Source organism: Narcine bancroftii, chromosome 2, assembly GCF_036971445.1.
Source record: "Narcine bancroftii isolate sNarBan1 chromosome 2, sNarBan1.hap1, whole genome shotgun sequence".
Classification (NCBI taxonomy): domain Eukaryota; kingdom Metazoa; phylum Chordata; class Chondrichthyes; order Torpediniformes; family Narcinidae; genus Narcine; species Narcine bancroftii.
In genome coordinates this window covers 310490149-310506055 of record NC_091470.1, presented here as the reverse complement: position 1 = coordinate 310506055, position 15907 = coordinate 310490149, and the positions used below count along the sequence as shown (strand labels likewise).

The 15907-nt window shown below is 40.1% G+C and overlaps 1 protein-coding gene across 10 annotated transcripts in view; it reads right to left on the bottom strand.

Moving 5' to 3' along the window:
* dnaaf11 (dynein axonemal assembly factor 11) overlaps window positions 1–15907 on the bottom strand; it is an 80633-nt gene that overhangs the window by 38386 nt on the left and 26340 nt on the right. For all 10 annotated transcript variants that reach the window (XM_069921636.1, XM_069921645.1, XM_069921644.1 and 7 more), the window contains 5 exons: window positions 15793–15870; window positions 13133–13305; window positions 5280–5509; window positions 3152–3337; window positions 149–223 (listed from right to left, as the gene is read on the bottom strand). In XM_069921636.1, coding sequence (XP_069777737.1) covers window positions 149–223; window positions 3152–3337; window positions 5280–5509; window positions 13133–13305; window positions 15793–15870 — 742 coding nt within the window. The remainder of the gene's footprint in view (window positions 1–148; window positions 224–3151; window positions 3338–5279; window positions 5510–13132; window positions 13306–15792; window positions 15871–15907) is intronic.

Below are 15907 nucleotides of genomic sequence, written 5' to 3'. Positions count from 1 at the left end.
AAAATATGAACCATTTTGAGTGTTCAAACTATTTTATTGGTAACTTGTCAGTTATTGTGAATTAAAGCAGTTACAGTAATATTAATATACAATCATACCACGTATAAAAGAGGTCGTAGTCTGACAACCAAATAATTGTGTCACTTACTTAGGCTCATTAACATTAAGGACTCTTCCTTCAGAAGTTATTAGTACTTGGTGTGGTTTTTGTTTTCTAGGATTTCTGCAAAGAAAATAATAAAACTTATATATCCTATTAAACAAACTGCTTTCAAAACCAAAATTCTACAATGTTGATGTTGATTTTATCCTTTGATTTCTTCCACTCTCTCTGATATTGGAAACTTACACTATGTACTGCACCAGCAGGTCTTAATTAAATCCTAGTTGTCTTTGGTGAGCATACACATCATGTGTTGGGAAACAGTACAGATATTAACAATAAGAATCTCTATTATGGAGTTAAGATGAAATGCCAATTATCAGAAATCAAATATAACACAGAAAGGGGAAAACCAGACCAGTTGTGCTCACCACTCTGTGTTGTGATTCAAATTGGAGGATGCCTCTGCATGCATATATTTAAGCCATTAATATATAGGGAGGATTGGTGTTACTAAACATAAAATACCAACCCTTTTTTCACTAGCATCCCAGTTAATTAGCTATGCAGTGTCCCAGGATAGAAAGCTGTTTGTGCTGTTTCTACTGGGCCACTTTTAACTGGGACACTGACTGCTTTTCCACTGAACACAACTCATCCCCGGGGATTGGAGTCTACCTTCAACAATTCATGTGCCTAAGCTTTTATTCAGGATCATCAGGACCGATCACCTGCCGTTGTTGGGAATCTTCGCCATCCATCCATTGCCCCCTCCACCCCTCCTAGAGCCCCGTCTGAATGTAGAGGTGGGGGATTGCTTGTCAGGCCAGCACTCAGGCAAACCCCAGCAGAGCAGCACCATCCATTGTCCCTACCATCAGGGATGCAGTGCTGCTGAGCTGGGAGGTTATGGAGTGCCGCACTGGATTGCAGCGATGGCTCAATGAGGGGGAAATGGCTGTCTTCCTTACCCATAAACCCCCACGCAGCTGGAACTGCACTGGTGTCAGGGTGTTCCTGAGGGCTGGCCAGACCAGCTGGTGGAGCACCTGAAATCCGTCTGCGCTCACCTCTTTTGGGGGAGAGGATGTGGTGTGGGATGAAAGTGGTGACAGCTGGCTGGGGACAGGGACGACAGGCAGCCAGGGGCAATGGACTGCAAAGATTCCAAATAATGGCAGGTGTCTGGTCCAAAAATCCTGGATAAAAGGATAGGCATCTTTATGTTTTAATTTATGGTTTAATTGGCACGCAGGCGTCAGCTGACAACATTGTTTTAAGTAGGGAGTCCCTTTCACAATTGCAAGTCGTTCCAGGAATTAATGGCCAATTGGCCTAAAAAGGTTCTAGTGTGAAATGAAAATCATCTCAATGCAAATGTGAAATAGACTACCTTGAGCCATAGTACAATCCCCATCATCTGCAGATGCCAGCATTGCAACCAGGCAAGTGTAGAATGGGACATTGCATTCTAGGACAGAAATGACCCAAGTTTTTGTATGAGTGCAAGAATGTGAAGGAAGAAAAGATTAAAATTAAGGTATAAACTTTGGTGTGGGAAAATCATAGCAGGAGAGAGAGAGGAAAGTGCTAGCAATAAATAGCAATTGCAGTCAATTTTTAAACAGTGTGGGAAAGTTGGTAGCACTACAGCACAGAATTTATAAAGACCTCTCTCTCTTTCTCTCCCACTGCAACTTTCCCATGGCAAAGTTTATTCCTTCATTTTAATCTTTTCTTCTTTCACGTTCCTGCACTCATGCAAAAACTTGGGTCATTTCTGTCCTAAAATTCAATTGCCCATTTTACACTTGCCTGATTGCAATGCTGGCATCTGCACATGCCGGGAATTGTACTGGGCATTGAGACAATTTTCATTCCACACCAGACCCTTTTTAGGCTGATTGGCCATTAATTCCTGGGACCTTTTGCAAGTGTGAAACAAGCTAGTAGTAAGTTGAGGCAGTATCAGACTCAGGTAAGGCTCACCTGTCAGAAAATATTTTACCGGAATGTTGTACCTATATTCACACAAATAATTGCTCCATAGGTAGGTTTTGGAAGCCAAATGGTGTCCATTAAACATCCAGTAATCAAGAGGTACCATATTTAATGGCATATATTACCCCAAAAATCACTCCAGGTCCTATACACGAAGATAACATGTTGATGCTACCATTTTGGGTACAAAAATACAAACGTAGTCGAGGCTTTCCTTCGCAAGATGGCAAAAGGAGTAAAGCGTTCAAACTACTCACCCAGCTTCAAGAAGCCCATGGTGGTGCTGCAGCTTCACAGACCATCTTTCCTGAGGTTGCCCATGCTTTCCAGAGTCACCACCACTGCTCACTTCCCCCGCTTGCTCTCTCCCATAGTGTTTTGAGGGGTGTACTGGGCCTCGATGATCAGGCTTTGTTCAATGAGAATGGCCCCCGAGCAAATTGAATGAGGCATGGGGCGGGTGACAGTGAGCGAGCAGCCTGTAGAGCAAAGGCTCAGTGTGGAGCCTGATCACTGAGGTTCAGTGCTTCCCTCAAAGCCAGCAATCTATTGTTTGCTCCCTGGACCCTGCCTGTTGCCCGAGATTCTCCCCCTTCTGCCCTCGTGGTCCCAGTGTATCTATCAATCATTCAGCATTTGTATGATGGGGGGGAAGTAGGCTGAGCCTCAGTGTGCGACAGACAGAAGGATGTGTTGCTCGTGTGCGAGGAGGTTTCAGCATTTCGGCCATGCAAAGCTGGAGGGTTTCCATCAAGGTGAGTGAAGGTAATACACTAAAACAATTTTCCTGAAATCTCATGCTAAAAATGGGGGAGGGAGGGTTTCTATGCCAGTGAGTTCTATACGCCTTTAAATACGATAAGTTGATAGAAGAACCATATTGGATACAAAAACAGGAACATGGAGACAAACATGCAAAGCTCAAGTTAATCAAAGAAGACATTTGGAGTTTATAAACATTTCCAGCTGTAATTTTTCAACTTAAAATAATTAAGAATTTTCATTGTTTGTTTTCAATATTAATTTATTTACTTATAATAATTTTACTTGTCCTTCTCTTTAGATTTTCTCATCTTCTCAATATATCGATGGGTTTCCAGTCTTGACTCAGGTGTGTAATATGAAGGCTCCTCCCAGAATTTTCTATTCACCTCATCTTCATTTGCTTCTCTCAGGCCTTCATCATCTTTTCTGTTGAATTGCTTGCTTCCTATGTTCTTTCCTTGGGCAGGTCTTACCAAAAGGGAAAATGTGAAACAATAAATAAACACAAAAGCATCTTCAACAAGAAAGCACAAATAGATGTTCTGATATTTTTGTTATTAAAGTCTTGAGGAGAGATGTATGCAATCTGATATTTTTTTTCATTCCAAATTATCACAACTTTAAAATCACTATGATTTAGAATCTTGCTCATCTGGTTCTGTTTCCCACGCCTCCTTTTAAACTCACTAAATCTCCATTTTAACACTCAAACTCATCAGGGCCACACTTCTCTTTAAACTCACTTAAAACGTTTCATACCATGGTGCGACATGTCAAAAAATAAATTATTAATGCTTATGCATTAATAATCCAAAAGTCAAGTAAATCAGACAGTCCAAGGCAAATAGTTTCAAGGACACTAAATTATCACAGTTCCCAGAATGACAACATTCAAATTTTACAAGTGCAAAAGTGATCTTGATTATTCATCTACAGGAGCCAAGATTTAGGGTGCATAATGGATTGCTTTCCTCCTTGAAATGTTTCCAACATATTTCAATTTATTTTTATTCTCAAATGCATCAAAAAATGCAATGATACAGGTTACTTTGCAAGAAGACTAGTAGACATTTTCATACATAATGCAAGTATGAAACAGTAAAAACAATGCAGTATTATAGAGATCAGTTGGTAGGGATCAAAGGTAGTATAAAAACGTACTATTTTGGGGCTCATTCAAAAGGCTGATAACAGCAGAAAATAAACCATCCTTGAATCTTGTGGTGCATGATTTCATATTTCTGTACATTTTTGATGGAGGGGGTTGAAGATATTGTGGCTGGGGTGGATCTTTTAATATGTTGGCTGCCATTTCAAGGCAGCAGAAGGTATAGATGGTGTTGATGGAACGAAGTGCAGTACATGTAATGGGCTGACCCTCACTCACAACCCTCTACAGTTTCTTGTGATCTTGAGTGGAACACTTCCTATACCATGCGGTCATAGACCCTGATAGGATGCTTTTAAAGGTAAACTTGTAGAAGTTGTTAAGGGATGTAGGTGAGTTGCTAGATTTTCTTGGAGTTTGGAGGGACTTAAGGTGCCAGTGCATTTTCTTGGCCATAAATATATTTTAAAGATACAGTAAATATTCCATGTTTTACACACAATTCTAAATCTCAAGAATTGTTGAAATAAACTAAAAAAGTATAATTGTAAGGGAGTGCAAGAACAGAAAGGCTGAGAGATTAACTAACCTGATACCAAACATGATCTGCTCAAGGGGAGGCACGATTGGCGCAACACCTTTACAGCTTCAACCATCGGGACCGGATTTGAATTCTATGCTGTCTGTAAGGAGTTGGTACATTATCCCTGCAGCTGTATGGATTTTCTCCGGAGGCTCCGGTTTCCTCCCACCATTCAAAACATACTGGGGGCATAGGTTAATTGGGTGTAAATTGAGCAGCACGGACTCATGGGTCAAAAAAGCCTGTTACTGTGCTGTATATCTAAATTTAATATTTAAATTTAAAGGAATGCATCAGGACAAAGGAATGCATCAGAACAAAGGAATTTAAAGGAATGCATCAGGGGAAAAAAGAATGTTCGATATACTGAGCTGAAACTCAGCAGCATCATGAAGTGTCATCAGTTCTAACAAAATTTTTGGCTCAAAATGTCAACTGTTCTTTATCCCCCAATGGCACTACTTGACCCACTCCAGCAGATTGTGTTTGGCCTGAAATTCCAGCATCTGTAGTCTGACACCTAGTTCCCTTTATTCTTGCTCCATTCTCTCCTTTCCCAATCTCAACTTGATTTTTATCTGACTCTCTTTATTTTCAAGGTTACAACATTTCCTTCATAAATTGGTAACACCATGATTGTATCAATTTGTACAACACACTGGTTCGAACAAAAACACATACATTTTCTTCATAAAAATAGCAAATATTGTTTCACCCACAAGGCATTATGGATTTCAGGACTGCAGTGTCCATTGGAGTTGGGATTTTCCTTCCATTTTCCATTTTTCTCATTAATCTCTTTCTCCTCGAAATTCTGCTGGTGATCCTTTTCCTTGGTCCGCTTCAGGATATAAGCTGCCTGTTGTTCTAATATGCGTTGTTGTACTACTGGGAAATCCTGCAATGCCTGGATTTGTTCAGAACGACTGATTTCCTTTCCATCTAACCACTGTACAGCAAAAGCATTGCAATTTGGATTAAAATTAATAATTCTGTAAATATGCAAGATTCCTCAGAAACAGCAATCACAGTGTGTCAGATGAATTCCCCTCCCCCCCACCTGCCGCTACATTTGACATTCTCTTTTGGACTACTTGAACTTAATCTCCACACAAAAAAATTTATAAAGGTTGATATTTTTTTTTCCACAGATTTGCAACTTGCACTTTTTCATATCACCCTATTCCAATATATACATCAATGCAGGGCAGATTAATGTAGACAATGAGATCACATCACATACATTTTGATGGTCCTCAATCTTTCCCAAGCAATGAGACAGCCATTTCATGACCTTGACACCAAGTTAGATATTCCTACTGCGCTGTTGGATCTACAGCTACCAGTGAATGTGCTGATCAAATAACTGGCATAATTTGGATGCAATGAGATCAAACTTTGTTGTCTCATCTGAGCAGTAAAGATTGAGTCAGATTTTCTGGTCAACAACTTAAGCAGCATGGGTGGAAATCAGAAAAAAAAAGAGCAATCACTCTGATAGAGCTATAGTAGAGGCATCCCAAAAGCTACTGGGAAGTGCAGGAACAGATATGCAGTTAGATTATGGAAAATTTCAAAAGCAACAAATTTCCAATAGTGGGAAACTTTGTTCCCCAATATTGATTGGGACATCTTTAGTGCCAGAGGCTGAGATGGGGACAGTATTTGTTATGTGCATTCAGGAGAGTTTCTTGAAACAGCTTGGAAGTAGCTCAACCAGGAAGGGGGCCTGTACCTTGTATTGGCAAATGAGCTCAGTCAGGTGATCAGAGTGTCAGTGGGAGAACATTTTTAGAAATATTGATCACTGTTCTTTAAGTTTAAGATAGTTTTAGAACCATAGAACGCTATAGCACTGAAAAAAGTCCATTCAGCCCTCTAGTCTGTGCTGACCACTATTCCGCTAGTCCCACTGACCTGCTCCCACTCCATAACACTGCAGACCTCACCCATCCATGTATCTATCCAATAAAACTCAAGATCAAGCCCGCATTCACACCAGATGGCAGCCCATTCTACACTCCCACCACTCTCTGAGTGAAGAACATTTTCCCTTTCAGCTTAAAACCAAGACCTCTTCCAATTATCTCCCCAAATCTAAGTGGAAAAAGCCTACTCGCATCCACTCTGTTCATACCTCTCATAATCTTGAAAACACCCATCAAATCACCCCTCACTCTTCTTCACTCCAAGGAATAAAGACCTAACCTGTTCAATCTTTCCCTGTTACTCAGCTCCTAAAGACCTAGCAACATCCTAGTAAATCTTCTCTGCCCTCTCTCAATCTTATTGATATCCTTCCTGTAGTTAGATGACCAGAACTACACACAATAGTCCAAATTTGGCCTCACCAATGTCTTAAACAACTTCAACATCCCAAGTCCTATGTTCAATACTTTGATTTATAAAGGCTAAGATGCCAAAAGCTTTCTTTACAACCCTGTCCATGAGCGACGCCCCCTTCAGGGAACAATGTATCTTTATTCCCAGATCTCTCTGCTCCTCTACACTCCTCAGTGCCCCACCATTTATTGTGTGTGTTCTACCTTGGTTTGCCCTTCCAAAATGCATCACCTCACATTTGTCTGTATTAAACACCATGTGCCATTTTGCCCTATTCTCCCAGTTAGTTCAGATCCCTCTGCAAACTTTGAAAATCTTCCTCACTGTCCACATACTGGAGTAGCAGCCAGAATTCTGGGCCATGGATCCAGCAGTCCAGAGTTCAAGCTCGAAGAGGGCAAAGACTCAACACATCTTATGAACAAGCATTTGCTTGGACCATGTATAAAAGTTCTATGTTGAGGGAGAGCAAATTATGACATGATTAGACAGGGGTTAGCAGAGTAAACTGAGAGCAGCTGTTAATAGGCAAGTACACAATTGACCATTCAAGGACAAACGAGTAATTTATGCTTGGAGTCAGAGGAAGTGGGTAAGGTTCTATATGAGTACTTTGCATTGGTGTTTACCCAGAAGGACTTGGATAGTAATAGGGATCATAATTTGGAGAATGTTCTTGTGATAGGGCATTTTAAGATTGAAAAAGAGGGTGTCTCAAGAGTTACCTGCCTTCTGCCTACATCCTTTTTTAAACAGTGGTATATTTGCTTAAACAGTGTATGCAAATGTTTTGCCACTGTTCAAAAAGAATAAGGTGTTAAAAAAAAAAGACTTTTGCATAAGATATGAAGGAATGGAGTTGGGGTAATGTATTAGCATGAAATGAGGATTGATTAACTAATAGAAGGCCAAGAGTTGGGATAAACAGGTGTTTCTCTGCTTGGCAGTGGTGAGGGGAGTGTCACAGGGGTTGTTGCTTGGCCCACAACTGTTCATGATATATATTAATAATTCAGAAGAGGAGTTTGAGTGCAACATATCTAAGTTTACTAATGATACTAGATTGGGTTGAAAAGCAAATTGTGCAGAGGATGCAGAGAGTCTACAAAGATATACAAATAGCTTAAATGGGTGGCAAGGGTCTGAGACTGAGTGCATCAAGGTCATCCACTTTGGAGGAGAAGATAATACGTAACATTACTATTTAAATGGCAGAGGGACTTGGGAGTTCTTGTAGATGAATCACATAAGATTGGATTGCATGTGCAACAGGTATCAAGAAGGCAAATAGAATGCTGGGCTTTGCTGGAAGGATTGAATTTAAAAGCAGGAGGTTCAGCTGCAATTGTAGAGGGTACTGGTGAGATCACATCTGGAAAACTGCATACAATTCTGCTCTCCTTACATGACAAAAGATATACTGACTTTGGAAACAATGTAGAGGAGATATATCAGGTTGATTTCAGAAATGAGTGGGTTAGCCTATGAGGAGGGACAGAAAAGGGATCTTATAGAAACATAAAATATTATGAAAGATATGGATAAGATAAAAGCAGTAAAGTTGTTCCATCCATAGGTGAGACTAGAATGAGGAGGACATAGCCTGAAAAGATTTGGGGGAGTAGATTTAGGGCTGAGGTGAGAAAGAACTACTTCTCCCAGAGAGTACTGAATATGTGAATTTCTCTGTTCAAGAAGCAGGGAGAGATTGCCTCATTAAATATATATTAAAAAACAGTTAGATCAATTTTTGAATAGTAGATAAATTTAAGGTCATGGGGAAAAGGCAGAGGAGTGAACTCTAGTCCACAGCCAGATTAGCCATGATCTTATTAAACAGTGGAACAAACCTGAAAGGCCAGATGGTGTATTCGTGCTCCTATTACTTGTTTTCTTAAGCTACTGGGTCTTTTCAGAAGTATTAAGGTGGTTAGGTTCCCTGGGCCTGATGGGATTTATCCCCAATTATTGAAGGAGGTAAGTGAAGAGATGGCTGGGGCCTTGACAAAGATCTTTCCACCTTCTCTATCATTCCAGAGAATTGGAGAGAGCAGCTAATATTGTATCTATTCAAGAAGGGGAAAAAAGATAATCCTGGAAATGTTAGGCCAATAAGCCTGATATCAGTGGCAGGGAAAATATAAGAAAGGATAAATACGTGCTTGACAAGTACATTCATGGTAGACTAATTCAGAAGGTACAGATGCATGGCATCCATAGTAAGTTGATAGGATGGATATAGAATTGGCTGACCATACAAGACAGATGGGATTAGAGTGGTGGAAGGTGTTATTCAGGGTGGAGGCTTGTGACCAGTGGTTCTGCAGTGATCAGTTTTGGGACCTCTATTGTTTAAAGAAAAGGTTACAGAAGTCACTAGATATTAAAAGGACAAAGAGCATAAGGGCATTTTATCTGAATGCCCGCAGTATTAGAAATAAGGTTAGTGAACTTGAGGCGCAAATCGGTACCCATGCCTATGATTTGGTAGCCATCACGGAAACATGGCTACAAGGTGACCCTAAATGGGAATTAAACTTTCAAGGGTATCAGGTGGTGCAAAGAGATAGACAGGATGGTAAGGGAGGTGGAGTTGCACTTTTAATCAAAGATGAGCTCCAGGCAGTAGTGAGGAATGATATAAGATCTAAAGAGCTTAATGTTGAGTCCATTTGGGTAGAGATAAATAATAACAAAGGGAAAAAATATTGGTGGGTGTTATCTATCGCCCACCATATAACAATAGTTTAGTGGCACAGGAAATAAATAGAGAGATAAGTGAGGCATGTAATAACGATACAGCAGTTGTCATGGGGGACTTTAACTTCCACATAGATTGGGAAAATCAAGTTGGTCGTGTGAGTCTGGAAGAGGACTTCATAGAATGCATCTGCGATAGTTTTCTTGAGCAGCATGTTAAGGAACCCACAAGAGAAAATGCTCTCCTGGATCTCGTGCTGTGCAATGAGATAGGTAGAGTAAATGATGTAATAGTCAGAGACCATCTGGGAAATAGCGATCATAGTATAATTGAATTTCTCATTCAGATGGAAGGGGAAATCGTTAGATCTAAAACTAATATATTATGCTTCAACAGGGGTGACTACCATAGGATGAGGGAGGAATTGGGCAGAGTGGACTGGGAGCACAGGCTAATTGATGAAACAGTTGAGGAACAGTGGAAGATTTTCAAAGAAATATTTTGTAATGCTCAACAAAAATATATTCTGGTCAGGAAAAAGGGCAGCAAGGGAGGGAAAAAATCAACTGTGGTTAACAAAGGAAATAAAGGAGAGTATAAAATTGAAGGCGCAGGTGTACAAAGCTGCAAAGAGCAGTGGGAAACTGGAAGATTGGGAAAACTTTAAGAGACAACAAGGGGTAACAAAGTGGGTAATAAGATATGAGAAAAAGGATTATGAAAGTAAATTGGCACAAAATATAAAAACAGAAAGCAAAAAATTTTATAAATATATAAAACGGAAGCGGGTGGCCAGAGTTAACATAGGACCCTTGGAGGATGAGAAAGGAAAACTGGTAGCAAAAAATGAGGAAATGGCCGAGGCATTATACAAATATTTTGTGTCAGTCTTCACAGTGGAAGACACGTCCAGCATGCCCAAGTGCGGAGTTAAGGATGCGAATGTTGGGGAGGGCCTTGATAAAATAGTTGTTACAAAGGAAGTAATGATGGAGAAACTAATGGGACTAAAGCCAGACAAATCACCTGGTCCTGATGATATGCATCCAAGGGTTCTGAAGGAAATGGCAGAAGTTATAGTTGATGCATTGGTGGTCATATACCAAAATTCCTTGGATTCTGGGCAGGTCCCGGCAGACTGGAAGACAGCAAATGTCACGCCACTTTTTAAGACTGGAAATTATCGGCCAATTAGCTTGATGTCTGTAGTTGGAAAAATGCTTGAAGCCATCACTAAAGATGAAATAGTGCAACTTTTGGAACGTAAGGGTTCAATCAGGCAGACGCAGCATGGTTTTAGAAAGGGAAGATCTTGTTTGACAAACTTGTTAGGATTCTTTGAGGATATAATGGGTGTGGTGGATAGAGGGGAACAGGTTGATGTTGTATATTTGGATTTCCAGAAAGCGTTTGATAAGGTGCCGCACAAGAGACTTATCAGTAAGTTACAGGAAAGTGGAGTCCAGGGAAATATATTGGCCTGGATTGAAAATTGGTTGTCTGACAGGAGGCAGAGAGTTGAGATAGATAGGAGTTTTTCAGGTTGGCAGAGAGTGGTAAGTGGGGTGCCGCAGGGGTCAGTGTTAGGCCCACAACTGTTCATCATTTACATTCATGACTTGGAGGAGGGGACAAAATGTGGTGTAGCCGAGTTTGCGGATGGCACTAAACTGAGTGGAAGAGCAAATTCTAATGAGGATGTGGAGAGTCTGCAGAGGGATATAGTTAAGCTGGATGAGTGGGCAAAGGTCTGGCAGATAGAATACAATGTTAGTAAGTATGAGGTTATCCACTTTGGCAAGAAAAATAAAAGAGCTGAATATTATTTAAAGGGTGAAAAACTACAGCATGCTGTTGTGCAGAGGGACTTGGGAGTGCTTGTGCATGAATCGCAAAAAGTTAGGTTGCAGGTGCAGCAGATTATTAAGAAGGCAAATTGAATGTTGGCCTTCATCGCTAGAGGAATTGAATTCAGGAGTAGGGAGGTAATGTTGCAACTGGAGTACTGTGTCCAGTTCTGGTCTCCATATTTGAGGAAGAATATACTGGCTTTGGAGACGGTCCAGAGGAGGTTTACTAGGTTGATCCCTGGGATGAAGGGGTTGACTTATGATGAAAGATTAAATCGTCTAGGATTGTATTCACTCGAGTTCAAAAGAATGAAAGGAGATCTTATAGAAACATATAGTATTATGAAGGGTATGGATAGGATAGATGTAGGAAGGTTTTTGAGCTGGCCGGGGCAACTAAAATGAGAGGACACAGTCTCAAGATTCGGGGGAGTAGATTTAGGTCAGAGATGAGGAAAAATAGTTTTTCCCCAGAGAGTAGTGAATGTTTGGAATTCTCTAACCAGGTAAGTGGTTGAGGCTGTCTCATTAAACATATTTAAAATTTGGTTAGATAAATTTTTACATGATAGAAGAATTAGGGGATATGGGGAGAAGGCAGGTAGGTGGAGTTAGGTCATAAATTAGATCAGCCATGATCGTATTGAATGGCGGAGCAGGCTCGATGGGCCATTTTTGGCCTACTCCTGTTCCTACTTCCTATGTTCCTATTATAGATATCAATTACTTGTATGCAAAAGTAGATGGGTGGGTAAGTTTGCAGATGATGAAGAGTGATAAAGTTGTGGACAGTTTAGAGGGCTATCAAATAATGCAATAGATCAGTCTTAGATATGGGCAGAGAGATAGCAGATGGAGTTCAATCCAGACAAGTGTGAGGTGTGCTATACACAAAAGTGTTGGAGAAACTCAGCAGGTCATGCATCATTCAATGAAAGTAAAAGATAACCAACGTTTCAGGCCTGAGCCCTTTGTTGGAATCAGGAAAATCAGGCAGATCCCTGAGTAAAAAAAGTGAGAGTGGAAAGGACAGGAGAGAGTAAGTGGAAAGGGGAAAAGCACAGGGTAACAGATGGATACAAGTGGGAGGATAGAAGAGGAAGAAATGATGAGGGAGAGAACAGAAAGCCAAGAAGGGTAGCTCTCTGATAGAAGGAAGGGAAAGGGGTGGGAGCTGGAGAAAAGGAGGCAGAGGGGTAGGGAAAGAGAGACCTGGGGAGGGTATTAATGGAAATTGGAGGTTGATATTAATGCTGTCTGGCTGGAGAATGCTGAGACGAAAAAATAAAGCGTTTCTGGAACTTGCAGATGCCATTGCAACAGTTAGGACTTCCCAGTGGCCAACCACTTTCAGAGTCTATTGCCATACTGACATGTCTGTCCATGGCCTCATGTACTGTGAAATTGAGGCCAACTGCAAATTGGAGGAACAACACCTTCTATTCTGTCTCACCAACCTCTGTGGTATTTTTATGGATGCTGTCAGGTTGAATTATAAAACAGGTTGCAAATTTAGTCACGCTAAATACTTCATCTTCCAATGTATCCCCAAACATCTCCAAAATAGCTTGATCTGACCCACAATGAGAAAACATTATCCTTTAAGTTGATTCTGAGTATTTATGAATAAAATACACAAACATTTATAACACCAGAATGTGAGTGATCAAACTCCTACCTTCAGTTGTGGGAGTACAGCAATCACATACTTTCTGTAGCCATCAAATTCATAGCAGGGATTTCCAACCAGAAAAAGTTCTTCCAATTGTACATTAACTTTGAGTAACTCCACGCTGGTCAGTTCACCCACAAAGTTTACTGTTAGATCAAGTTTCTTCAAAAACTCACACCCTGTCAAGGAATGGGAAAGGGGGGGAAAAATTATGTCTAAAGAACAGGTTTACTCCAGTGGCTAATGCTGAAACATGAGGAAAACATCAGATGTATCTCTTGCAAAAATGTGATGAAGGGTCGAGAGGATGATATGTATGGGAGGGTCTGAGAAAACAGATCCCTTCAGTTAACTGTCAAATCCTTTCTGTTTAAAGTGGAGAAGAGACTGACTGCAGGAGGGAGCACATCATAACAAGTTTTCATCATAACTGGAAGTTTAGGGGAGTTGGAAGAGGGTGCTGTTTGGCAAAGCAATCATTCTTCACTTGATCTACAAGCAGAGCTGGCAAACTACAAATACTTGCTCAATTTTTTTTTACTTCCTTTAGGTGCAGGTTTCATGAGAGCCCCAAAAAAGCTCTGTGACATGGAGACCTGTGAAGAGCACAAACCCACCTTTATCAACTTATAACTAATGGCCAGTATTTACAGAGGTCTTCAGGTAATCTGGGGTAAGGCGGGAAAACAGAGTTTATATCAGGACCAATGGGGGCTGAGCCAAGATAAGGGGTCAGCTGTCTAATCTACACACAGACAGTGAATTCCAGTTCACTGCAAGATGGCCCTAGTCATTAAATTTGAATGGCTGCTGAGATCTATGGCTTGCTATCTTGGAAATATGTTTGACCTATCCCTATACAGGTCCCTCATCTGCTTGAGTTAAACACAAGTACAGTATCTTGATTCGCAGCTGTTTGGAGTTGGTTTTCTGCTTTGACGAATTCAACAATTCATCCTCTCAATCTTTGTAAGAGGTTAAAACTTCACTCCTAAAACTCTTAAAAGTCCTTATATCTGTATAATTTTAAGTTACAAAAACCATAGGAACTTTGTGGAAACTTAAAAGACCAGGTCCAGTGCAGAATATGCTCTTTAAGAAGGTCAGTAACTCTACATTCAAATTCAGGAAACACAGAGGTATCAGATGTATGCATCCTTATGTGATAAATTATCTCGACAAAACAAAAGTAACATCTTCATACTCTGGTAACATACTAATGCACCATTTTATTCTTGCAGGTATTTTTGGCACATATCCATTGGTCTCAATTTAGCCAACAGGAGCTCCTCAAGGTACACTTTAATAAAAGTAAAATGGATTTCAAGAGCAGCCTTGATTTTCCACAAAATAGATTTTTTTAATAGTAAGTTATTTAATCAGACCAATATTCTTCTGCATCAATCACAGTGTAATCAATATTTTTCTGTATTTGTGAAACAACATGCAATGTTTTTGAATTGTGGAACATTGAGCTTCTCATCAATTATATTCCTTTTCTTTGAGAATAACCATGACAATCATGGAATCAACTTTCTTATAGTAACGTAAAAAAAACATAAGAAATAGAAGAGTAGGCTATCTAGCCCATTAAGCATGCTATGCCATTCAATGAGATCATGGCTGATAATGATAACAGGCTCATCTCCATCTACCTGCCTTTTTCCCATATTCCTTAATTCCCCTAGTCTATAAAAAATTATCCAACCCTGTCTTAAATATATTCACTGAGGTCGCCTCCACTGCTTCAATGGACAGCGAATTCTATAGATTCACCACTCTCTGGGAAAAGCAGTTGCTCCTCATCTCCATCCTAAATCTTGGATCTTGTGGCTATGTCACTTAGTTCTAGTCTCCCCCACCAATGGGAACAACTTATCTACCTCTATCTTATTTATGCCTTTCATAATTTTAGATGTTTCTATAAGATCCCCTTCATTCTTCTAAATTCAAGCAAGTACAGGCCCAAATGACTCAATCTCTCCTTATAGGAAAACCCCCTCATCTCTAGAATCAACCTGGTGAACGTCCTCTGGACCACATCCAAAGCTAGTACATCCTTCCTCAAGTAAAAAGACCAGAATGGCATGCAGTACTCCAAATGCAGGCTCGCCAGTACCTTGTACAGTTGCAGCATAACCTCCCTATTCCTACATTCAATTCCTCTAGCAATGAAAGCCAACATTCCATTTGCCTTTTTGACAGCCCATTGCAGCTGCAAACCAACCTTTTGTGATTCATGCACAAGCGCTCCCAAGACCTTCTTCATGTAATCACTTTCCATTTAAATAATAATTTGATCTTCAAGTTTCATTTTCCTACCAAACTATTAGTTTCTAAAAATACTTCTAGCTCATTCCTTGAATTTCCAACTCAACCTAAACTCACTCATCCACATTTTCTAAAGAAGTATCTTGTCAGTGTTTCCTAGAAGTCAGGTAATTTACAATGCCTACACACCATAGTTTGTTTAAGAATGTCCAAAGAACCTAAACAAAAAGCACCAATCCACTGAAGAAAGCAAGACAAGTCAGAATTCATGTCCATGCTGAGGTGGGTCATGGTTAATTTGGGCGAGATGGCAGGGAAAATAAAAGAAAAATCTAATTCTTTTGATATATTTTAAGTATGGCATTCATTCAAAGATAAGCTTAAATTCAACTTACCATCTAAATTTTCTATACGTTCAATATTATTTAAAGCCAGATTGAGATATTCCAGTTTTTTCAGTCTGCTAACATTTTCTGAAAAGCAGAACAAGGCAGTCAACTCAGCAAAAAA